The sequence below is a fragment of the Pseudophryne corroboree genome, chromosome 1 (genome assembly GCF_028390025.1).
Source record: "Pseudophryne corroboree isolate aPseCor3 chromosome 1, aPseCor3.hap2, whole genome shotgun sequence".
Taxonomy (NCBI): Eukaryota; Metazoa; Chordata; class Amphibia; order Anura; family Myobatrachidae; genus Pseudophryne; species Pseudophryne corroboree.
Window position 1 is genome coordinate 223,322,982 of NC_086444.1, and position 27,215 is coordinate 223,350,196.

Below are 27,215 nucleotides of genomic sequence, written 5' to 3' on the forward strand. Positions count from 1 at the left end.
AAAAAAATCCGTATTTCGGAATATTCCGTATTTTGGAATATTTGGATATGGGATACTCAACCTGTATATAAAATGATCGGTAGAAGCTGAATTGGTTGCTATGGAAAACTTCACTCTTTGGAAGTCTTAAATCAGTTCCCCGCCAGTCCTAAATAATTTGTGTAGTGCGTTGCCAAGTTTATACTGGAACACTGTACAGAAAATCTGTGATAGTACTAGTAACGTGGCACCCCTTATTTCATCTGTATTCACACTTCAAGCATTGTAAAGTGCTTAACAATATTAGGTATGTAGAGCTCATCTGTCTGCACATAAGTATTGTCGTTGCTCTAATGCTGTGTTACACTGAGTGGCAGGGATCTAATGAGGAGGGAGAACAAGAGCTGCCTGCTGCTGCGATCCCCGGCTGTCAATCAAGGACACTGGAACAGACTGATAGTTGGGTGGTTCGGGGAAAATGGCAGGTGGTGCACACGTGACAAGGGCCTAGGGGAGAACCTGCTTCTGTGTGCCTTACAGTTGCTCCTTTCCAAATAAAAGCTATCTCCATGTCCTCACAACATCTCTCACTATACGAGCTGTCTCAGTGTGCCTCACAGCAGCTATTTTTACAATATGGCTGTCCCCATGTGCCATACAGCAGACCTGTTCACAATATGAGCTGTCTCTGTGTGCCTCAGTTACTTCTTTCACCATATGAGCTGCCTCCATGTGCCTCACAGCAGCTACTGTCACAATATACACTCATGTGCGGTCTCTCATTGGGTCACGGTAGTTTAAACAGGCAATTGGGACTCAGCCTCACTGCCGCTAATAGCTGCTGCCTCAGTTATGTTTCCTTGCTTCTGGATATGTTTATATCAATCTGCTCTTGTTTGCCACATACAGTACACAGACCTCAGATCTATTCCACTACAGTACTGTGAATAACTTGCCTTGTCCTCTTTCTACCTTACTTTGTGGCTATCCTTAGCCATTTTATAGGCACATGGGAAAGGCATATGAATATCCTTACAAAGAACTAAGGTTCAAAAAGGGTTGAGAGTGCCTAAAATATATTTTAAAAAAAAGGGGGCAGACTAGATGATCCAAGTGGTTCTTATCTGCCGTCAAATTCTATGTTTCTATGTTTATTTTGTTAAAGATTTTGTATAATGTGAATAGCACTTTATCAGTTCTGTCTGGGAATTCCCAGAATGGTTTGTATACATACACCAATACTATATTCCTGTTTACAGTGTGTTATTGTTTGACCAAGCCCACTCATCTGGGAGGATTAGGACATTACTAACTACCTTTCTGATTGTTACTTTGTATTATTTTGGCAGTCTGACAGAAGTACTTACGGAATATGGTTATGTTACCGGTGCTCGGGATCCCGACGGTCAGCATGCCAACGCAGGGATCCCGAGCGCAAAAATGCTGGCAGTCAGAATGCCAACCAACAGGGTCTATTCCAAACCGTGGGTGTCCACGACACCCATAGAGTGGGAATAGAACCTGTGGCAAGCGCAGCGAGCCACGAGACCGCTGCGTGGTGAGCACAGTGAGCACGCAAGGGGCTTTGTTGTGCTCAACATCCCCCCTCTTTTCAAGACGGCATTCTGCTGTCAGGAGCCAGGCAGCCAGCATGTCCTACCCAAAACCGCACCTACAGCCAACTGAGTAAGTGTATAGTTTTAGATAAGTTCTCACTATCCCCTTGCTATCTGTTGTAGTGGACATCAAAGGTTTTGGTAAATATATGTGTGTATGGCACAGAGACCACATGTGATTCTGAGGTGGCTGCATCTGTATCTTATTACAAAATCACACTTTGGTTTTACCTGAGCTCACGATTACCTGTGTGAAGCCATGCTAAGTACAAATATCTAATACCAGGCGGGGTGAAAGGCATGGGACTCATGCAGGTTTTTTTTATCAGTAAATACCAATTACTTACCGCCGTGATTATTCCCACTCCATGGTTAAAGTTAACTAAATACATTTCCAAGGTGTAATCACCCTTACTCATTACAGTCTTTTCATGAGAAGTCCGTTATGTCACACATTCTCTGCAGCTCCAGTGTGTGAAGAGACCATTATACACACCACATTTCCACACACAGGACAAAGGCTCCAGAGAAATGGATCAACTCCAAGCACTCAAGTGCAACTAAGGGATTTATCATTATGCTAACATCACGAGCGGAATTCACCAGCCTACTGTAAAGTGCTTTAGGCAGGATGCATTCAGGCCCTGAGGATCGCAACACTCCACTGCCTTTCCATAGATGAATGCAAAATAAATGTAGAATAAATTCCTGAGTATTCCAAAGTGCAAACTATAATCAGGGCATGATAGTTACCAATAGTTACTGTATTGGTGGGACAGTACCATTCCGATGCCATCTGTAGGCAGTGTATGGTTTCATCTGGTCGTAGGGTATGTCTTACAAACTGTAGGTGTGGCTTAACTTGTCCCAATTTTCCAAAGGAAGCTGTAAGTTATAGTGGTAGGGTATATGGGAAATCTGTGTGAACATAATGCTATTGTGAAACATTTTGATTTTAAGAAGCCTAATTACACACTAATTGCACCCATGCAGCTACAGATGTGTCTTCATACATCTAGCCTCAATATGCCATGCCTTGTAAGATGCCTGGTGTGAGTGAGGCAGCTTTGCTAATGTTGGGCGTCATTCTTGCAGAAAAAAATGTGTCTTATTTGCATCGATATGTGAATAAGACGTACAATCAGACTCTGCTAATTAAAATGATATGCGGCATGCCTATATTCTGTGTGCGTCTGCGGCTGTTTCTGTATAGAAAAATGCTGTTACAGGCTCCAGTTCATCTGGAACTACTTTATATCTTATGTGTTATGTTGGTGGTGCAGTGTGTAAGTGTCACCATGCCAAGCATTACCCAGCGTTGTCGTGTGGTAGGTTGCAGAATCGTCACAAACCGGGATTCCCAGTTTTGGGGTTGCTTATTAAAGCTCCAAAGTGTAAAGGGCCTTGCTTGCTTGGAAGGGATTCCAGCAGCCAATTAGCTCAATTTGGGCTTCGGGGAGTTCACCAGATGCATGCTGTTTATTATTATTATTATCCTTTATTTATATGGCGCCACAAGGGTTCCGCAGCGCCCAATTACAGAGTACATGAATAATCAAACCGGAAAAAAGCAACTTACAGTTGATGACAGTATAGGACAAGTACAGGGTAAATAAACATAGTTACATCAGCAGATGACACTGGAATAAGTATCAGGTGGCAGAAGACTGCTGGAGTTGATGCAGTTGAAGATTATTAAAGTAAGAAAGGATAAGCACATGAGGGAAGAGGGCCCTGCTCGTGAGAGCTTACATTCTAGTTTCTATGAGCTTGCTTTTTTGCTATTTAAGCGGCCCACATGCTGTGTCTGCCAAGCCCCTGACGAAAACTGACGAGGCTCAGTTGAAAAAGATTCTGGGCACCTACCATCACACCAGTCTGTATGTTTACCACACTTTTGGAATCAGAATGTAAGTGCTGGTCTTTCACTTTACTCTTGTATTGAGGCGAGTGTGGTTACATTAATCCTTTCTGGACCAGTTCACCCCCTATCGTAACCACGTACTGCTTCAGACTTTAATATCTATCTATATCTAAAAAGAATATAAATGGGCACTCAATATTCAAAAAAATGACATTTAATTGAAGAAAAAAGTCTCTTTATTTACTCACAGACCATAGAAAAGTGCAAGAGTGTATATATTGTCGACGTGACGTTTCGGTCACAAAAGGGCCATCATTAAGACCAGTAGCAATGCATCCTATCACCAAAGCAGCAGTCTGCTCTCCTGTTGCTTTGGTGATAGGATGCATTGCTGCTGGTCCTGATGATGGTCCTTTTAGGACCGAAACATCACATCGACAATATATGCACACTTGCACTTTTCTATGGTCTGTGAGTAAATAAAGAGACTTTTTTCTTCAATTAAATGTCATATTTTGGATATTGAGTGCCCACTTATATTCTTTCTATTGACTGATTCTTTTGGATCCTGATGGAGCACCACGCAGTAGCTTGCTAATAATATGGGTGCGGATATCTTGAAGTGTGTGTGTGTGTGTGTGTGTGTGTGTGTGTGTGTATATACAGATCCACAGGCCCCAAGGGGGTTTAGATGGCACTCACCAGACTTCACATGTTCCTGTGTCCCCCCCATGTGTTGACCTATTTGTTTTACAAAATCCTTGAAAGGGGTCCTTGTATGGACCTCACATTGGTTACATTGTTCCAACAAAAAGGTACACCCCTTAGAAAAGCATGTAGTAAGCACATGCTTTGTTGCAGTGTGTTTGTGTGTGTATTTACTTGTTGAACAAAACTCTCCCTTCCAAAACTGTGGGCATTAGTATGAAATAGGGCCCCTTTTGCAGCTACGACAACTTGAAGCAGCCAGAAGAGCATTAGTGAGGTTGGGTATTAAAGTTGTAAGATAAAGCCTGACTCACAGTCGGTATTGAAACTCATCCCAATGTGTTCTATGGGCTGAGGTCAAGGCTTCGTACAGGCCAGCAATGTTTTTAAACTCCAAATCTGGCATATCAGTTTTCATGCCTACTTTGTACAACGGGACACTATCATACTTAAACGTGAAAAGACATTCCCCAAATGTTCAGCTCTCAAGAATGTCATGTTATGGTATAGCATTAACATTTTCTTTTACTGTAACTATATGGCCCTAACCAAACCAAGGCAGTCGCCAGTCATTATCACGTCACCTTCAAATCTAACAGTTGGCAGCATGCAATCAGGCAGGAAGTGATCACATGGAACCTCCAAAAAAGATTTGTCCCATCAGACTGCTAGATGAAGTGTGATTTGGTTGGCTGATTGGCCATGGAAAGGCAAATATTGAAACTCCCAATGTTCAGTTTTTACAGAAATGTGATGAAGTGACATTTTGGAAAGGTGACATCCAATACAGCGACACATTGAAAGTCAACGAGTGCTTTAATGTCAGTATACACCTGCGAGCAACGCGTGGGGCTGAACTGCTAAAACATACAAATTACAAGGTGTATGTGAGTGTGTGTAACTGTGTTTTAGCGTGTGTGAGAGATGGAGTGAATGAGAGTGCGCCATTCTTTTCCTATAAAGAAACCGGACAAAATCCCATTGAGCCACATTTGAGTCACGTCTGCCATTTTTAATTACTATTACACGACGCCAGGCAATTTCTCATTTCTTAATGTGTGTACCTATCTTATGAAATATTTTTTATGTCACAATTTATAAAATACTTTAAGTTGAAGCTAAATCCCTTGTTCTAAATTAATAACTAATCACAGGAGATATTTATCATCTCAAGCTTCCAACATGAAAATTGTCAGAATTAATCACCTTGCTCATATTTTTACTATTTACAGGGGTTCATTTATCATGCATTATAAGAGGTCTGGCAACACTAGGCTACAATCAAAGCAGTTTCTTTTTTCCGTAGATGCTTTTATTAAAAGCAGTAATAAAAAAGAGGAAATATATCTATCTGTTGAGCATATGAATCAAGAGAGTGTCTTTGTCTTAAATGTAATGCGGAATACATATCAGAACGAGAAAACTAGAATGGCAAATAAATCACATGAAACACAAAAACCTTGCAACCTTGAAACTTGATGGCTTTCTTCTTTAAAGCCTGAAATTAAGAAAAATTAGTCCTGTGCTCGAAAATATATGGTACACAAGTTAAATGATGCTGGTATAATAAAAGAATGAGGAGACACTACATTAAGGAGGAAGATGCAGAGTTGTTAAATGTACTGGACGACATTTAAGGGCAAAATGACGACGAAATGGAGAAAAACAAGTGATCTGCAATACACACTAAATTCATATTTATAGGCCCATTATTTCAGCTAAATTTAAGATAGCAGGATGACATTTCTAAAAACAAATAAATATATTTCTGCAATGCGTGCAACTCCAGTGTCTGTTGCTTCCGCAACCAAAAGGATTCACAGTGAGTACTACACCCCAGGTACTGCAGAAATAGTTTACGCACCACCATCTGCTGAAATGCTGCCTTAACTTCCATATGAAGTGTCAGCGTTCCATTCATTGAATTATTCGTAGCAGAATGGCACCCTTACAAATAGAGAGGGATCCAGAAACGTAAAAACAATCGGAGAACTTTACACCAAGATTTAGGCAGCTTGATACTAGTTCTTTAGTAATACCCTGCTTGATGCTGTATACTTATAAAGCTTATGGCATTTGTTTCACTGCAGACAGGAATCAAGGCAACAACTGTTTTCATGTCAGCAAAAATAGATGGTTGTAAGTACCTTAAAAAAGCCTACAAACATATTACTGACATTTACAGTATTTTCAATTTGTTGCTATGGACAATCTTATGTATCTGAACCTGGTATACTAACAACATTCATTTACCGAAGATCTGATACTATGATATTCCAAGAATTGCTACAGGTCCCTGCACGGGTGTGCACACAGCAATCTATTCTATTTTATCTATTAGGTATATATCTGTTTATTTTATATGTGCAAAAATAAAAGTTCTGTCAATTGTATATGCGCTCTAATTTTTTCCTACTATTTTGTAATTTCCATTTGACCTGAAATTCTCTATTTAAAAAAATAAGTCAAAGTGCTATAGATAGAGAAGAAGAAACAGAGAACACTATGAAAAGCCCGATACATAAGCCCATTTAGATAATTGTCACCTTACATGAGCTTATTAGGTTAAAAGAAACAAAAAAAGAAAAAAAACAACCAGTGCACAAATGATTGGATTACTTGTGGTGGCATACAATTAAAAAAAGAAAGAAAGAAAAAAAGGGAACATACAAAGGTGTAGAATTAAAATCTGCAAAGTATACGGTAGATCAACCAGAATAAAATAATTGCAGGATGAATTACAGTAGGCCTTCATAAAGACAAATTCTTGGGGTAAGCTACTTGATTCCTTTCATTCAACGTAAGCTTACTATTACACTCTTCGCAAATGGGTCACAATTGTGCTTCCATTGCATTTATGATTCCAATAGTTCCATATTTCCAAATAATAATCCCCAGAGCAGTTCAAGTCCTTAGGCGCTGCCAAGAGCCTCCATCTCACAGCGTCGTTAATGCTTGTGTGATGCTTTGTCCTGAGGGAGTTAAAACTATTATGGGCTACTTTTTATATTTATTTTTCTGTCAACTATTGCTGTCAAGCAGGGCTTGAAATTTTGAGACATATCCAAAGATAGAAAGACGAGGACAAATGAGTGAGAGGCCTAGAAAATTAAATATAGTAAATTGAGGGCATTTTCTGAGCATTTCACAACATGACAACCCGTGCTTAATTTGAGAACACATATCTGATGGAAAGGTATGCCTCCAACTCCCAACATTTAGGATTTATAAAATCGTAGACGGTCATGCTTTTTCCGAAAGAGGGCTTGGACCGATGTTAGAGATAGGTGTCCATGAACTGCTATGTGACACCTTCCCCATCCTCCCTCCACTCCCATCTCCAATACACACTACAGAATTACTACAGTAACGCACCAAGGGCTCTTGCTTCTGCTCAGTACTCACAAGGGTAAGAAGGGAGAATGTTTCCATCTTATGTGGGACAGTATTGGAGGCATAGGCTATTCATTACATAAAGGTCAACTTTCCACTAGTCTTACTGTGTAGGACTGGAGGGCACATATTGGCCCTCATTCCGAGTTGTTCGCTCGCTAGCTAGTTTTAGCAGCAGTGCAAACGTTATGCCACCACCCACTGGGGAGTGTATTTTTGCTTAGCAGAAGTGCGAACGCATGTGCAGCCGAGCTCTGCAAAAACAGTTTGTGCAGTTTCAGAGTAGCTCTGAACCTACTCAGCGCTTGCGATCACTTCAGCCTATTCATGTCCGGGTTTAACGTCATACACCCGCCCAGCAAACGCCCAGCCACGCCTGCGTTTTTTCAGACACGCCTGCATTTTTGCAAATACTCCCAGAAAACGGTCAGTTGACACTCAGTAACGCCCCCTTCCTGTCAATCTTCTTGCGGCCATCAGTGCGACTGAAAACTTTGCTACAACCTGTGCACAACCACAAGGGGCTTTGTACCCGTACGACGCGCGTGCGTACTGCGGCACATACGCATGCGCAGACATGCAGATTTTTAGCCTGATCGCTGCGCTGCGAAAATCGGCCGCGAGCGATCAACTCGGAATGACCCCCATTGTTCCATAATGTGTTGAGCAGAACTAGAGTAAGTTTCCCAGTCTGAGTACTGGACATCCTACCAATACCATTTGTGAGCAGTGTTATTTAAGAAACACAAAACTGGCAGCTCCCCATAATCCGTTAAACCCACAAGCATATTTTAAATGCCAGTGGCCCGAAAGAAAAATATTGATCGTGGGAAAAAGTGTACACACCATATAGCACTCACTTTTCTTCACACCATAACACTCAACGTCTGTATATACAATGAACCTATCTGTCACTGCAAACCTCATATGGTTATAAAATACAAAAAAAACACATATACAAATAGAACCAATCCACCTAAAACCTCACCCGTCATACACCCTTATAATATACGAAATCAAAATTCATACCTAATATACAACTAGAACTCACCAATCTAACAGCACTGCATAGACAGATATATAGACAGCAATACACACACAAACACAGAGAATACATGGTACTAGGAAATGTATCTGACACTGTTTATCAGCAGTGTCTTCGTATATAGAGAGTCCCCATTCATATCATCAGAATAAAGTCCTAAATGTTACAGTAGGTTAGAACTACCAATACAGGCAACACTCACAGCTTCAGGTGTTTGTCTTCCAACCAGCAAAGGGATACTTCAGCTTCCATTGTAACAGGAGCAATCAGTAGCTGTGTAAATCTAGCTGTAAGAAATGTTTATTGATAGGCTAAAAAGCTACAGGTAGGTTCCTTTAGGCAGACAGTGACTGCCCATGAAAGGGAAAGCCCTTTTACTGTTATAGCCAATTAATGAGCAGGTTAGTTATTACATAGGCAGTAAGGTGAAGGAATAAAAGGTTGAGGCCTGCTGCACACAACAAATGGGGGGCGTAAACCGCCCCCCAAGGCCTATGTCACACCTTGTTCCTGCATACTGTGTATACCAGATGAAAATGGAGATGTTGGAGGAGGTTGAGGTGCTTGCAAAAAAAAACACACAAACATATTTTATACTGCAAAGTGTTCAATATTATTGTATATGTATGACAGGTGCGCTTTCGGAAAATATTATTGGCTTAATAAATACTTCACTTATTAGACTAAGGTGTGGTGAAAATCAAATATCTCATGATGTGAAATATATGGAAAAGCTGCTACCCATTGCAGGGAAAGACACACAGGGGTTGATTCAATAATGAATGCTAATAGCACCACCTCAGAGTCCTTGGACACATTGCAATTATATGCAAAAGCAGAGGGGGGCGTCTTGTGTAAAAAAAGACCCCACTGCTGGGATCTGGGATGATGCTGTTGCATCCAAGATATAGCATCGGGTCACCATTGCGACCATCGGGCAGGCATCGATATTTGAGTAACCCTAAGACTGCTCAGAATGGCACCCATATATCAGCAGTAAATCTGTATCGGAAGACGCAGTCACTGGCCTCCGCAATCCACAAAGTGGTCCCTGTCTTCTTCTCCAAACTGATTGACAAGCTGCCGATTCCACCAAACTGCGTCTGGAGCCACAGCAGTATCACAACTAAACATCGGTCAATAGCGACTGATGCACCCATTGTGCCCAGGTCTGAATCAGGACCACAATCTTTAAGCTCTTGCAGTAATATACAGTATAAACAAACTTGAATGAAAAATCAGGACAAATAGCCTCTGATACAACCAGATCACATCCATTTATCAAAAGCCCCCTCCAATCTCCAATAGTTTATTTACCATTTGGTGCTGATGTCAGACCAACACTTATATTCTCTGCACAGCAGCACATCAAAGCATTAAACGTCACGAACATTACACTACCACCAGGGGCGCTTTAAGAGAGGAGGAGGCCCGTGTGCTGCCTCCTCCGACTGGGCCCCCTCCTCTCTGCCTGCAGTGCTGGAAAAGTGTGAGCACTAGAGGGCTCAGACTCCACTGCGCAGGTCAACGTGAAAATAGTGCAGCGGCCATTTTCCCAGTGATTTCTCTACTGCGCTGAACACCTTGAAAATGGCAGCTGCGCCATTTTCACGGTGATTCAATGGCACTGCTGACGTTGGCGTGGAACTCCGAAGGGGTAAGTATTAAAAAAATGGGTGCAGCGTGTGTGGTGGGGGCCCCCTTGAACTCGGGGCACCGCACACACTGCAACCATTATAGCTACGCCAGTGACTACTACCCTTGTTACATTAATGTATATTGCTGGTAATATAATCTGGTATAAAGAGGGAACACTGTATATGTAATGATATGGTCTCTCATTACATGAGCTGTATTTATGATTTATTTGTAATGATAAATTAAGGAAAGTGAATGAAAGCAGAATACAGTATGTGGCTCAGTGCTATGCAGAACAGAACACAAGAGGCCCAGTTTAAATTGTATTTAGTGCTTACAGTTTAGTACAACAAATGTAACCTTTGGTTTGTTCTTTACAGCTAAATACAGCAGTTAGAAAGGAACTACTAAATACAGGTTAAATAAACCTATTTATAACCGACTGTCAAAGCAAAACAAAAAAATTGGAAAATGACAGGAAATACAATGTTGGCAAAACGCTGCAAAGAAGAAAATGACAACAATACAAAAGAAAGTGTTATTAACACAATGTATTACTTAATTGCTGTAAAGTAAAATACAGACGGACTATACAGGAGGTCATTACTAAGTGTGAAGTCACAGAGAATTGTGATTCACTGCAGGAATCAGGGGCTGCTTAGATTACCTTAACCTGCTGTATTTATTTTCTATTCCCTTCAGCTGAATGACTGTGCGTTACTTCAGCAGCATAAGCCTTGTAATCGCTGTGAATGTCTCGCCTAAATTAATCGCTGTTACTGAAAAGATATAGTTCAATTGAGCACACTAAATTGTGTCTGATTGCTGCAGTCATTATTTTTGACATTCAAGTGCAGAAGGTCCTAAAGAGATTATTACAGAGGTATAAAAGGTACAGTGATGACACTGCTGGTTACAAGAAGTGATTGAAGATTCGCTGCTGACATTTGTTATTGCATGGGTGGAAGCAGTCAATAGATAGACAGAAAATAACCAGGTGTCAGGCTTGGAGATGCTGTTTGCATTGTTCTATAAATAAGGCTTGTACAGTACCTGTGCACTACAGATGTTGCTGCATTACTTTCTCCCTCATCTGCAATGTAATACTCACAATCATTTAGACACGTATGAAAATGCTGAAATATAACCAGTACTGCACACATGCAGACACCCTCACCAGATCAGCCTACAATCTTACTGACGGGGTCAGAAACGAAAACAGGCTTCACTCTGTCCGTTTGTCTTTGATTACTATAGAACTGGCAACATAACCAACTTGATTTAAGTTGTATTGGTCAGGGGGAGAAATTGTGTGGACACTAATGGCACCAGCGCATCACTTTTGTATGCAGCGGCTGTGCGAATATATATATTAAGCCACAGGGGACATCTTGTGTACAAACATGCCCACTGTCGTCTTCTCTGAACTGCTGCCGCCACCGAAGATGCTGCATTAGATGAACTGCATGAACATCGTCGGGCCATTGTGCATCTGAGTGACTGTCAGAGTTACGCTCCCAGGACCAGTGATACTACATCCAAGGATGCAGACACTGTTTTTGGCATTCCCAGGAAACCAGGCCAACACGCCACCATTTTCTGCAATGCTACCCCCTCCTCAAACGGCTGCAGACCGTCACTCACCCTAACGTGCAGGACCAGCTCCACACGTGCGCAATGTGACTCCTGTGCATGTGCAGATACAACAACAAAAATGTGTACACCTCTGAATCTGCCCCAAGGACACTTCTAGAATCAATTCTCTGCTGCTAAAAGTCTTAAAAGCAAACTGCTATACAACAAGATGGAGGTATGAAATAGTTTTTTAGCATTCAGTATCACACTCTTCCCACATCAGAATGCTACGAGCGGAATGCTGCTAAGTTGTTCTGCTATTATATGTATATGCTCCATCTTGTCCCTTTTCACTGTTGAAAGTACGGCCAGCAATCTCAAGAGTGGACAAGTCTTTGCCTCCACCAAACTCAGAACCCTAATCTTCTGAAGCATTATGGGCAGTATTCAATTATTGTCGGATCCTACGTCAGTATTCAATTTGCGGGCATTTCCGACTGTTTTTTGCCCGTTTTAAACAATGTCAATGCAACTTTTTTTTAAGTCGAATTGGAATTGTTGAAAACGGGCTAAAAACCTGTTGGAAACGCCCGCAACTTCGACAAAATACGTGGATCGGAAAAACGGTAACGGACTTGAATAGGTCGAATCCAGATTCAACCTAAAAAAAAGTCAGAAAATGCTGTTTTTCCGACTTGTCGGATTAATTGAATAGACCCCTATGTGCTGCTGAGAACATTCCAATAACATGGTTGACTACAGGTCTTCTTACCTACCTACAACTAAGGACACACAAATGAGCAAGAAGAGAAGACCAAAAAAAAATGTAATACTGAATATGCTATTGCACCAGGATACATTATACAGTACAGAATGAATTGAGCATCTCCAACCAACAGGAAATTGCCTCATAGGCCTTTCCACTGTAGTATTTGCATTGTAGATCATTCCCAGCAATTAGTGGCAAACGGTATAAGTGCCTGGGACCACAAGATCTGGGGAGTGTAGTAATGAAAAGTCCATTAAAACCACTTGCCTGGCATGGTCTCATCAGATGCAACCACACCAGGCAGTGTTTTATATGACCTGGTCGCACAGGATGCCACCAGTCAGATAAACAGTGCTAGCAGTGGCAGGGAAGAGAAACTTCCGTCCGCTGCTGCTGGCAGAGGGACCGGATGGTCCCTCTGCCTCCCTGCACCCTCCCCACAGTGTTGCTGTGCTGCCGATCATTGCTGATCTGTCATCACGGCAGGATGCCATCCCCCACAACTGCAGACACTGGCAGCCGCTGGGGAAGTGTAAAACAACCCCCCCCCCCAAGCCACCATCCCTGTGTACCTGACGGCTGTCAAGGCTTTAGAAGGTAAAATTGCAATGGTGGCGATGTTACCAATGTTCCCAACCGTAGTTTCGATGTTTGAGGGGAAAAACTTTTTTCAAAAATAATAATTATTATTTTTTTACTAAAATCATTTTGCATACGTTAAAATTCATGTTTTCCACCTAATTAACTCATACAAAAAAAAGGACAATTTCTAAGCAGTTTTTGGGGAAAAAATAGTCAGTTAAGTGGTTAAAGAGATATTAAAAACGTGTCCATAATATATTATTACTTGGCACCATGGCTCCTTTAAAAAAAAGCCTAATCAAAGGGAGTCCCCATGGTATTATTCCACATTCTTGTTGCTTGTGGTATTCATTTGAGTGAGCTGAACCAATACAGTAAATTCACACACACACACACAACTGAGAAATATGGAGTGTGAGACAGATCAGAGAGGTGCTACACTGATACCCCTTTTCCACTAAAGCACGGGTCGCAGCCGTGTCGCCTGACATGGCTGCGACCCGTGCTACAGCCCCCTTTTGAACAGCGCTCACCAACCCGGCATATTGCCGGGTTGGTGACGCTGCTACTGACGCGGTAGGGGCGGCGCTGGGAGATCACATGATTTCCCAGCGCCGCCCTCCCTATACACTGTGAACGGGAGCCGTGTCGCATCGACACAGCTTCCGTTCACACTGGACAGCTAGCCGGGTTGAACACGTGTTCAACCCGGCTAGCTACCCTGGTAGGATTCCTGGATCACTTGATCCGGGAATTTGCCGGGGAACCCTTTTCCACTAGGGAAAAACACGGGTAAATGCGTGCATTTACCCGTGTTTCTAAGAGCTAGTGGAAAAGGGGTATAAATCTGCCTAGAATGAGCTAAGATTCCACAAGCTCCTCCCCTAACAATCCTATAGGACAGGCGAAAACCACAACTAACATTCTCAATCTTAGAGGGTAAACAACTCCAACACAATAAAGAGACAACACAGGATTGGATCAATGGATTAATTCCCTTCATGTTTATTTCAATTCAAAACCTTTAGTCCTATTGAGATGCATCTGAATATAATTTGCATGTTTTAATATGTTTGGTCTACCTACATATATTCAGATGTAATAGCAGTAAAAAAAATGGTTTTATTGAAAGATCTTAAATAAATCATATCAAAGCATGGTTGACCAAGATTTTTAACATATACAGTATACAATGTGTGTGTATATCTATCTATCTATATATATATATATATATATATATATATATATAATGTGTTTTTTGTTTTAATTTGGCTTACACTGGTTTTTTTGTTTATTTATTACACTAATGTTTTAATGGAAAAAAATTAATCCTGCTGATTATATACATAGTCTGAAACATTGCTACGTATATTATTTTATTTTTTAATAAACCTTTTTTTTCCCCTCAACCTTGTATCACGCTCATGGGGCTTGATAAATAGGTTCTCAGTTCTTAAACTATGATCTCCGCAAACTTTAACAAAAACATCTGGAATGTTTACTGAATTATTTAAAAAAATAAGTTAATAAAAGGCCAATGAAAAACAACTCTATAACCTTGTGCTGACGCAATGAGTCATCAGGATCATTACGGTTCTCATATTCCCATGCTACAAGCATAAGCTGGCTAATGCACATGATGCTGCCTCATTACATGAAATAGCACAGCGGAGATCTGGGAGGTAAGCCTATCTTTGCCGATGGTATGCCAATATGCCAGGAATCACTCAAACATTTATCCCTAAAGATACATGGACAAATCCTTACTACAACAGACTACTGTAGGCATAGCAAATAGGGCAACTTTTACCAAAGACATCTTTTATAATTACATCTAATTGTCCCTACTTGGCACCTAATTAGGACTAATTACATTTTAATTCCACTAAAGATGACAGTAAGTACTCTCTCAGGTCTAGCTTTAGGTAGAATTTATTGAAGTAAAAACAAGGTATTTGCTTTAAAATACAGATGGTGTAATGTTATCATTTCTGCCTCACAGAACTGAGGTCATGGGTTTGATTTCCACCATGGCCCTAACTGTGCAGAGTTTGTATATTCTCGCCGTGCTTGCGTGGGTTTCTTCTGGGTACTCCTATTTCCTCCCACAATCCAAAAATATATACTGGTAGGTTAATTGGCGCCCAACAAAAATTAACCCTAGTGTGAATGTGTGTGCATGTACAGTACATGTGGTACGGATGTGAATGGCTAAATATTCTCTGTAAAGTGATGCAGAATATGTGTGCGCTATATACATAAATGGTAATAAATAAATAAATAAATAAATAAATAATCTACAGAATGGCTAATTTGACATTTTTCACAATGTGATCCCTGCAACCATCTGAAAGCTGCACTCAGCTCTGCCATTACAGGCAAGAATTCACTTAGCAGCGCGTGAAGGGCCAAATTAGGATGTCATCTAAAATAGAGAGCGCTAGTGCTCTGCTTAGACAGTGACAGCATGACAAACCAGTAAAACGTTTGTCACAAGGTGGGATGTGTGATTTGGCAGGCATGGTTGTGTCTTATATTCCACCATCACAGTAAAATGTATGTCATCTATATACTATGAGTTTGTCATATTACCAATGCAACAAATGAAAAAAAACTGCATATGGTTTAAAGCGCAGAAATAGGATTTAGTCTTAAACTTTAAAGTATGCACAAGCAACAGGTAGGGCTCAATTTACTATACCGAAATCCAAGTCTGCAAATCAACAGTATGTGGTATAATATAATGTAAGCTCAGCAGCCCATTGAAATTTCATGAAATATCATCTCTAAAAATTTACAAATGTGCTTACAATTTATGCATAAGATTTATAGATATATTGTATAGAATCAATTTGAATGTGTTAAAGATCAGCAAACACGTTTCCAACCATTTGTTTAACTATCGATTCAGAGATGAGACCAAAGGAAAAACTATATACTGTTCATATATTATTACATGTCACCAAGGTACTTCTTGAATAAAGAACTAACTAGCACAGCACTCCAGGATGTGTAAATAAATGCTTACATTAGAGAAAATGCTCCAACAAAGAGGTGTATTCCGTTTTCTCTGATAACAGGGCTCTGTACAGTCCAGAAATATTGGAGCCATTATTTACAAATCCTGTATTTACTTACAAATCCTGGTGAGCCGGGCTAAGTATTCCTGCATTCACAGAAATACCTTGGGTACATTGCATTATTTCAGCTGGGACATCCAGCATTACTAGAGTGCCAATCTTGGTTATAGAGATAGATAGATAGATAGATAGATAGATAGATAGATAGATAGATAGATAGATAGATAGATAGATAGACAGATAAACCCATTGACAGTGGAACTATTGAGGGTCTCACCCACCAATGGTCATTCGTGCACTATTACTAATTACTTATTGCTGCAGGCCAATCAAGAGTGGGGATTGGGTTCCGTGGGTCGCATCGGGGTGCAGAGCTAGGCTCCAAGTCCCAGCACAAAGTAGAAAAAAACCCTCACATCGGGTGGTTCTGTACCATTCATGGTGAACTACTGGTTCCACACCATAGATGACAGAACCATTTAGCAATGGTAGCTACCCACTGATGGTGTGGAACCATCAGTGGTTGCTGGCCAACCTTACCACTAAATGATAATCTTTTGACTTTAACAGATTATAAATGGTAGGAGGACCTGTGAAAATATGGTTAGTTTTAAGTTGGACACAAACAAACAAATTCTGTTCTTTGGCAAGGACTGAATCTATGGCAAAAGACCTGTTTAGCCAACTACTGTAGATTTGTGCACCAACCACCAAAATATTACATACACCAGATTCAATCTCTGGCTTAATTCTAGTGACATAAAATGTACACACTGACTCATTTCTATGAAACATATCAATACAGAAAAATGTATTACATAAACTCTAGCAGTCGATATTACTATTTTAAATATCCACCTCTCTCATTGGTTTCAATGCCATTCCTGATTTCCCATGACTGCTAAAGAGCTGGATAGAAGATTAATACATGTATCAAAATGTTATAAAATTATAAATTGTAACATGTTTTTAAAAACTCAAATTATTCACTACTGTTCACCTTCGTAAATGAAGAAAAATAAGGAAAGTTAACACATAAAAACAATGTCACGCTTTGATCATCATTAATAACATATGTAAATACTACTACTTCGTTCGTTATTTCACCACTAAAAATAGGACAGGATTTACAGCAAAGAAAAAGGCTGTTAAACTAAGAACCCATGCCCTAAGTAGCGCAAATATCACTGTAACACCACGGGATGTGCCTTCAAGGCTGAGTATTGCTGAACTGTTCAGAATGTTTTATATTTATTTTTCCAAATGTGTTTATATAGGGGGCATACAGCTTACTGACTAAATCTGACAGAACGCAGAACTGGCCAAATAAATGGAAAATGAAATTTAACACAATAAGATAAACTCACAAGAGAGAGAAAAACATGAAAGAATATGAATGCTTAAACAGCAAAGAACTAGCTGCTGTGTTTAAGAGAATAAAATACCCCAGGGACAATTTAAGGGCATAAAAAAAGAGACTGCACAATCTCATGCAATGGAAGAAAACGAAAAGATGCATTTCTCCAGTTGACATGTTTAATTTAAAACAATGTCAATCCCTGCAGAGATATGGCCTAGTAAACATACTATAACATGAAGACTAACAAATGTGTCATAAAATGTGTCAGGTTCATGGAAGATGGAAAAGTGAGAACTTGGAAAAATGGAATATCATTTTACAGAGAAGGGTTACTAAATAGCTAGCAAACCACATAAAATCACTTATAACTACACAAGTGTATGTTTTCCAGATCCCTTCACATTTTAACAGGCAAAAAAGCAATTATTAAAAATGGGCCTTTAAGAATAAATCAGACACTTATTAATGCGAGAGTTCCTTCTTGGCGATATGGGAAAGTGGAGGTGCATAACCATTTAAATTTGGCACTAGGGTGGCCAATCCTGGGATTGGGATTGGCGAGATTTTAATTTTAAGATCCTCGACCCAATCCCGGATATCACGGGATCCCGGAATTTGGCATCCCTATTTGGCACACAGGAGGCCTGATTTATGTACAGTACAAATGCTGTAGAAGGCACCTGTATGAAATAGACACCTTCTGCCAGCATCTGCTATCCAAGTGATGGATCACCAATGTGACCATTGGTCCTGATGGCGGCAGCCATCAGCCATCTGAGTAAGCCTAATCTTACTCAGAACAGGCGAGGGTACTCATCTGCCAGAGCCAGGTAATCTGCAACCAACAACGCAGACCCTGGGGAACAGAGTGGAGGGGCATCTAGGACTGTATTATAGAACAGTCTCAGATGCTACCCCCAAACACCACAACATGTAAATCATGCTGCATATAGGGGCGCTGCGAGTTATCATGCGCAGAATGGATACTGCTCTGTGCAAACACAGAAACATCGGATTAGTACATAAACCATTGTGTTTACATACTAATCAGGATCAGGCCCAGAGTACGTACAGTGATACAGGATTGACACTGTCAGATATGTAAAACATGAATAAAAAGTTAATGGCAATCTTGTTAGACCAGTGCTGGCCCTGCATGTTAATGGCAAACCAGGTATCCAGAGAGGACAGAGGGAATACAGGGATCAGTATGATTTCCCAACTGACGGGATCCCGGCGGTCGACATACCGATGCCAGAATACCGACAGCCGCAATCCCGACATCAAGCACAGCGTGCCCCCTTCCGGGATCGCTTCGGGCCCGGTGGTGACCTTCGATTGCCACAGGGTACTATTCTCCCTTGGGTGGTGGTGTCAACCACCACAACAGTGGGGTTTCTGGCCGGTGGTTGGGATTCCGACCGTTAGCATTTCAATGGCTGTCAGGATTTTGGCATCGGAATTTTGACCACCGGGATGCTGACAGTGGGGAATATAACTGCATACCGGAATAATGTTATTCTATGGGATACAAAAAAGGTGGCGGGATGGTTACAGTCTGTGAGATACAAAAAGGGTGATAGGATGGTTACAGACTGTGTGACAGAAAAAGGGTGATAGGATGGTTTCCGACTGTGTGACAGAAAAAGGGTGATAGGATGGTTTCAGACTGTGTGACAGAAAAAGGGTGATAAGATGGTTTCAGTCTGTGGGATACAGTAAGGGTAAAAATTTGGTTTTAATCTTGTGGAAGACAGAAGGGGTGCCAGGAATGGTATTATTTGTTTACTTGTACAATAATCATGAAATATATAGTGTTTACAGGAACTCTGATTAATACAGAGACATTATAATGTCATTGCCCAGGAGAGGTTCAATCCCTGTGTTGTGTACAGTGACCTTAAATGGGTATATGACCTGCGTTAAGCCCCGTACACACGGGGAGACGTGTGCTGAGCGATCTAGCACAAACCGCTCAGCACACATCTCTCCCCCGCTCAGTACTCAGCACGATGTGTGCTGAGCGAGCGGGGGGGGGGGTCCGCTCACTTCATGCAGCAGTGAAGTGAGCAATCTAGAGTCAGCGATAGCGACACACGGGGCTACGCATCGCTATTACTATGAGCATACACACGGAGAGATCCATGCTTAATTTTTTAACAATCTAGTCAGATTGCTTAGAATTAAAGCATGGATCTCTCCGTGCTAGTGGATTGCTGCACAACTCATATACTGTCATTACAATAAACAACTATTGATGATAAAAAAAAAATATGTTATTTGTAATGTACGTGATTAGGCATGCAGTACTAGAACATAAAATATACAGTACATTTCTCTCACATGGAAGAAATTAAAGAGATGTACAGTAACCTGTAAAATGCCTGTCCATGGAATGGAAACTAGATCTAATAAAAACAGTTATTAGTCTCTATTAGCCCCAGTTTACATTAACTCTATTAGTATTGACAAATACAAAACAATGCATTTAGCAATATAGTGTATGTCATGCTCAAGAACATTAAACATTGGAAACCCGCCTGATTTATACATAGCGGGCACGTAACATAGCAAATATTTCATCTCACCTAATTGGACACAAAACAAAATTTTCATCTTATATAGACTTAAATATAACTCCAGTTACATGGGATCAATAAAATAGTAAATGTTATTTACTTGATTATGGACTCAGCCCTGCCAAGATTCCGCACAGCAAGCACGGCTGTCCCCAGATGGTGCTCTGCCAGATTTGGCTCAGTTACTAGGAACACTGAAACTCAAAAGTTATTTTTCAGCTATAGTATGAACCAAGGAATTAAAATACACTGGTCACTGTTCTTGCTATATATTAAGGTCAAACAGAGGCTTTAATTGCTATCTATGATACCAGTCATCAAGACAATATCAGGCTTTTATACTAGTTCCCAGAACAGGTGGAGTATAATATAGTAGCCACAACAAAGGGGTCATATATGTCACCAGATTAGAATTGTTGCAGATAGAACATAACTATACTAGCTTTACGCACAGGCTTTGATGGTACATATCTGTGTTTTTATTTTTCCCCTACCCGGTGTCTCTCTTTCTGAATCTTCATGTCTCTTTCTTACAAACCGGCTTTCCCTGTCTTTTCTCATTGCCATGTATTTCCGTCTATCTTGCAGCCGGTTCCCAGTGGAGGCTGTTGTAATGTTCGGCAGCATTGGCGTAATACTTTTTTGTTAGTTTGCTGTTTTACAGTAATTGTGTTCTCCAATAGCATCTGACATTTATATAATACTTGTAAGAAAATATATATATATATACATACACACACACACATATATATATATATATATATATATATATACACATACATACATACATACATACACAAACACACGCAGTATATCTTTAATGGTGAATGCATGCTGTCCAACATTCTGTGGGGTCAATCCAATTACAATTAGGCGTGAGTTTGCTTGAGCAAGCTGTTTTCACGGCAAACTCGCACAGACAATTACACCTGCAATCCAATTCCAAAATTGCATTGCTTTTATTCAGAGGAAATTTGTGTTTTTTTGTGTGCACCCACCTGAGGATGTGAAAAGGAGGGAAAATCTTTATTTTAATGTAACTATGTCGGGACTTGCTTCTGAACCTCTTAGACACTCTTCTATTGACTAATTAGGCATTATATATGTTGAGAGTGAATCAACATTCATCAATAACACACACTTTAATCATCTGTACGTGTCACAGAACATTGCACACGGAGTTCATCATATGCATTGTAATGTGTGGTTACCTGTCATCAATATTCCTGTTCAGGCAAAGATTCAGAGACGTGAGATTTCGGCACTTCTTTACAATCTCCATCACAGTCTCATTGTCCAGTTCATTGATGTGACGCAAGTCAAGGCTGGAAAGGTTTTTAAGCTTGAAAAAAAAAAAAGTAAATAAGCAAACCAAGAAACAAAAAAATTTAATGCATTTTAATGTAAATAAAATATTGGTAATTGGAATTTCCTAGAATGGTTGATCTATGGTAAAAAATATTTATTTTTTATGTTAAATTTTAATTCACCAAGAGCAACTTGTCTTGCAATCCATGTCCTGTGCTGAAGTTCATTCCCAGCTTATTTCACCTTCATACGGCTCAAACCTGCACTGATATCCTTAAAGCTCATCTAATCAAATGATAATTTCTCCAGCCAAATTGTCTGCATTGTGAAGAGACAAAATGTACAGTAGTAAAAAATGCAGACCAATTGCCCAAAACAGACATACATTTAGGTCCATATGTATTTGGACAGTCACAATTTTTGTTATTTTAGGTCTTTGCCTAAACATATTCAACTTACAGATATATAATAATTATGGTTTTAAAGTGCAGACGATAAGCTTAAATTTGAGGGTATTCACATCTGAATTGAAGAGAGGATTTAGGAATTACAGCTGCTTAATAGGTAGTTCCCTCTTTTTCAAAGGACCAAAAGTAATTGAACAATTGACTCAAAAGCTGTTTCATGGACAGGTCTGGGCTATTCTTTTGTTATTTCTTTATCAGTTTAGAAAAATAAAGTTCTGGAGTCGATTCCAAGTTTGCCATTTGCTTTTGGAAGCTGCTGCTGTGAACATGCGTTCAAAGGAGCTCTCAATGCAAGTGAAACAGGCTATTCTTAGGCTGCAAAGACAAAAAAAATAGAGAGATAGTCGGAACATTAGGAGTGGCCAAATCAACAGTTTGGTACATTCTGGGAAAGAGAGAATGTACTGGTGAGCTTGGCAACACAAAAAGGTTTGTTCTTTAAAAATAAAAAGTCTGCACTACCATGAAGACAACAGTAATGGACGATCGAAGACTACTTTCACAACATCCAGTCAAGTGAAGAACACTCTCACGGAGGTAGGCACATCCTTATCTAAGTCTACCATAAAGAGAAGATGTTGCCAGAGAAAATACAGACAATTCACCACAAGGTACAAACCAGTCATAAGCCTCAAGAATAGAAAGGCCAGATGAGACATTTGCCAAAACACATCTATAGAAAAAAAAAAATCCATCCCAGTTCTAGAACAGCATTCTTTGGACATATGAAACTTAGAACAACCTGTACCAGAAGGATGGGAAGAAAAAAAGTATGGAGAAAACTTGGAATGGCTCATGTTCCCAAGCATGCCACATTGTCCGTAAAATACTTTGAAGGCAGTGTGTGATTGCATAGGCATGCATGGATCCAATGGCAATGGGTCACTAGTATTTATTGATGATGTGACAGAAAACAGAAACAGTCGGATGAATTCTGAAATGCATAGGGATTCTGTCTGCACAAATTCAGCAAAGTTGACTAGACCGCACTTTGCAGTACAAATGGAAAATGACCCAATCATACTGTGAAATCAACATAGGACATTTTTAAGACAAAAAAGTGGAATATTCTGCAAATGCCAAAACAATCACCTGATCTCAATCCGATCCAGCATGCATCTCAGTTGACAAAGACAAAACTAAAGACACAACATAAACAAACAACTTAAGACAGCTGCAGTACAGGCAGTACAGGCCTGTTAAAGCATAACAAAAGAGGAAACTTAATTATTTAAAAAAAGGTATTATCCAAGCTGATAAATAATGATCAAATGGGGTTTGTCCCAGGTGGTCAAGATAGGGGTAACATTCTTTGAAAAAGTGTATTAATTTTTGAAATATATAATAAAGAAAGACCCCATCTCCTCTCTTACTCTCAAAAACTAAGACGTTTTACTGAATGCTTTGTCCTTTTAGGTTTGCAGTCCTAGGCAGATTTGGAATAGGAGATGGCCATCTGATTTATTAAACTCTGTAAGCAAATCCTACCTCAAAGGGTAACGGTATGGCCTCAAGAACTATCTACACTGGAAATAGTACTAGACAAGTGTGCCTATTAGCCATCTTAGTTTTGCTTTAACTATAGAGCCCTTGGCAAACGGATGCACCTCATTTCACAGAAGGTACTGTTACTGGTCAGGATTATTTTTTCCTACCAGATTCCCTTGTTCATTAAAAGGTGTGCACCAGGTGTTCAATAACAGTTAAAGTCCTCCACGACCCACTCTTCACCGCTTACTCCGTAGAAGTTGTAGGACTTTGCATGTACAGATTCATCCATACACACCTCAATATGATAAGCGGTGTGAGATGCCTAGAGTGAGTGACCACACCGAGCATCTTTTATATGTCTTTTTGCTAAAATCTGTGTCTTAATTGCAATGTGAATTGAAGAACAATTAAACTTGGAGTGTAAAAAATAAAATTTTAAACCTACCGGTAAATCTTTTTCTCCTAGTCCGTAGAGGATGCTGGGGACTCCGTAATGACCATGGGGTATAGACGGGCTCCGCAGGAGACTTGGGCACTATAAAGAACTTTAGAATGGGTGTGCACTGGCTCCTCCCTCTATGCCCCTCCTCCAGACCTCAGTTAGAGAAACTGTGCCCAGAGGAGACGGACAGTACGAGAAAAGGATTTTGGTAATCTAAGGGCAAGATTCATACCAGCCCACACCATTCACACCGTATAACATGGAATATATGCAACCAGTTAACAGTATGAACAAACAGTATCAGTCAACGACTGATCTTAACTGTAACATAACCCTCATGTAAGCAAGAACTATATACAAGTCATGCAGAAATATGTCCGCACTGGGACGGGCGCCCAGCATCCTCTACGGACTAGGAGAAAAAGATTTACCGGTAGGTTTAAAATCTTATTTTCTCTTACGTCCTAGAGCAGGGGTGGGGAACCTCCGGCCCGGGGGCCGAAGCCGTTTGGTCCGGCCCACCCGCTCCTCTCAGTGAGACACGCCGCCGCACAGACCGGCGGCAGCGTGTCTCAGCTGTCACCACACGGAGGAGAGCGCGGCTATTGTCGGGCGGCGGCGTGTAGGACTTGAAACCAGCCGCCGGTTCGTGAGCCAATCAGAGCTCGCAGACCGGCAGCCAATCAGGAGCCGCGGCTGCCGGTCCGCGAGCTCTGATTGGCTCTCGAACCGGCGGCTGGTTTCAAGTCTTACACGCATAGCAACATAGCCGCGCTCTCCTCCGTGTCCCCGCCGAAAGGAGCGGTAAGCGGGACAGGGGGGCATCTGTATACCTGGCACTGTGGGGGGCATCTGTATACCTGGCACAGTGAGGGGCATCTGTATACCTGGCACAGTGAGGGGCATTTGTACACCTGGCACTGTGGGGGCATCTGTATACCTGGCACTGTGGGGGCATCTGTATACCTGGCACTGTGGGGGCATCTGTATACCTGGCACTGTGGGGGCATCTGTATACCTGGCACTGTGGGGGCATCTGTATACCTGGCACTGTGGGGGCATCTGTATACCTGGCACTGTGGGGGCATCTGTATACCTGGCACTGTGGGGGCATCTGTATACCTGGCACTGTGGGGGCATCTGTATACCTGGCACTGTGAGAGGCAATTGTATGCCTGGCACTGTGGGGGCATTTGTATGCCTGGCACTGTGGGGGCATTTGTATGCCTTGCACTGTGAGGGGCATTTGTATACCTGGCACTGTGGGGGCATTTGTATACCTGGCACTGTGGGGGCATCTGCATACCTGGCACTGTGGGGGCATCTGTATACCTGGCACTGTGAGGGGCATTTGTATGCCTGGTACTGAGGGGGCATTTGTATGCCTGGCACTGTGAGGGGCATTTGTATGCCTGGCACTGTGAGGGGCATTTGTATAACTGGCACTGTTGGGGGCATTTGTATACCTGGCACTGTGAGGGCATCTGTATACCTGGCACTGTGAGGGGCATTTGTATACCTGGCACTGTGGGGGCAATTGTGGATCTGGCACTGCACTATTGGGGGCATATGTGTATCACGGCCCATTTAAACTGGGCACACCCATTTTGTTGGCGCGCGCGGGGGCAGACGTGTATGGCCCCCGAAGGATTTTATAAATATCCAAATGGCCCTCGGTAGAAAAAAGGTTCCCCACCCCTGTCCTAGAGGATGCTGGGGTCTCCGTAAGGACCATGGGGATTATACCAAAGCTCCAGACCGGGCGGGAAAGTGCGGATGACTCTGCAGTACCGATTGAGCAAACATGAGGTCCTCATCAGCCAGGGTATCAATCTTGTAGAATTTTGCAAAAGTGTTTGAACCAGACCAAGTCGCCGCTCGGCAAAGCTGTAATGCCGAGACGCCTCGGGCAGCCGCCCAAGAAGAGACCACCTTCCTAGTGGAATGGGCCTTTACCGAATTTGGTAACGGCAATCCAGCCGTAGAATGAGCCCACTGAATCGTATTACAGATCCAGCGAGCAATAGTCTGCTTAGAAGCAGGAGCGCCAACCTTGTTGGCTGCATACAGGACAAACAGAGCTTCTGTTTTCCTAATTCGAGCCGTCCTGGCTACGTAAATTTTTAAGGCCCTGACTACATCAAGGGATTTGGAATCCTCCAAATCTCCCGTAGTGACAGGCACCACAATAGGTTGGTTCAAATTAAACGATGACACCACCTTAGGCAAAAATTGAGGACGAGTCCTCAACTCTGCTCTATCCACATGGAAAATGAGATAGGGGCTCTTATGAGACAAGGCCGCCAATTCGGACACCCGCCTTGCAGATGCCAAGGCCAACAACATGACCACCTTCCAAGTGAGAAATTTTAACTCAACAGTTTGAAGAGGCTCAAACCAGTGAGATTTTAGTAACTGTAACACCACGTTAAGGTCCCATGGTGCCACTGGGGGCACAAAAGGAGGCTGGATGTGCAGCGCTCCCTTTACAAAAGTCTGGACTTCTGTGAGAGAAGCCAATTCTTTCTGGAAGAATATAGAAATGGTCGAAATCTGTACCTTAATGGAGCCTAACTTTAGGCCCATATCCACTCCAGTCTGTAGAAAGTGGAGAAACCAGCCCAAGTGGAAGTCTTCCGTAGGAGCATTCTTGGCTTCACACCAAGAAACATACTTCCTCCAGATACAGTGATAATGTTTCGCCGTCACCTCCTTCCTAGCCTTTACCAGAGTAGGGATGACTTCTACCGGAATACCCTTCCCAGCTAGGATGTGGTGTTCAACCGCCATGCCGTCAAACGTAAACGCGGTAAGTCTTGGAATACGCAGGGCCCCTGTTGTAACAGGTCCTCCCTGAGAGGAAGAGGCCATGGATCTTCCGTGAGCATCTCCTGAAGATCTGAATACCAGGCCCTTCGAGGCCAATCTGGAACAATGAGTATTGTCTGCACTCTTTTTCGCCTTATGATTCTCAGTATCTTTGAGATGAGAGGAAGAGGAGGGAACACATAGACCGACTGAAACACCCATGGTGTCACGAGAGCGTCCACTGCTACTGCCTGAGGGTCCCTTGACCTGGCACAATACCTCCGAAGCTTCTTGTAGAGGCGTGACGCCATCATGTCTATTTGAGGAAGTCCCCAAAGACTTGTTATCTCTGCAAAAACTTCTTGATGAAGTCCCCACTCTCCTGGATGAAGATCGTGTCTGCTGAGGAAGTCTGCTTCCCAGTTGTCCACTCCCGGGAAGGAATACAGCTGACAGAGCACTTACGTGATTTTCTGCCCAGCGCAGAATCCTGGTGGCTTGCGCCATTGCC

General features: G+C 41.6%; 1 protein-coding gene across 3 annotated transcripts in view; it reads right to left on the reverse strand.

The window, feature by feature from the left end:
- The window catches only part of FBXL17 (F-box and leucine rich repeat protein 17), a 1,047,892-nt gene that overhangs the window by 580,881 nt on the left and 439,796 nt on the right, over window positions 1-27,215 (reverse strand). For all 3 annotated transcript variants that reach the window (XM_063964092.1, XM_063964089.1, XM_063964090.1), the window contains exon 6: window positions 21,400-21,530. In XM_063964092.1, coding sequence (XP_063820162.1) covers window positions 21,400-21,530 — 131 coding nt within the window. The remainder of the gene's footprint in view (window positions 1-21,399; window positions 21,531-27,215) is intronic.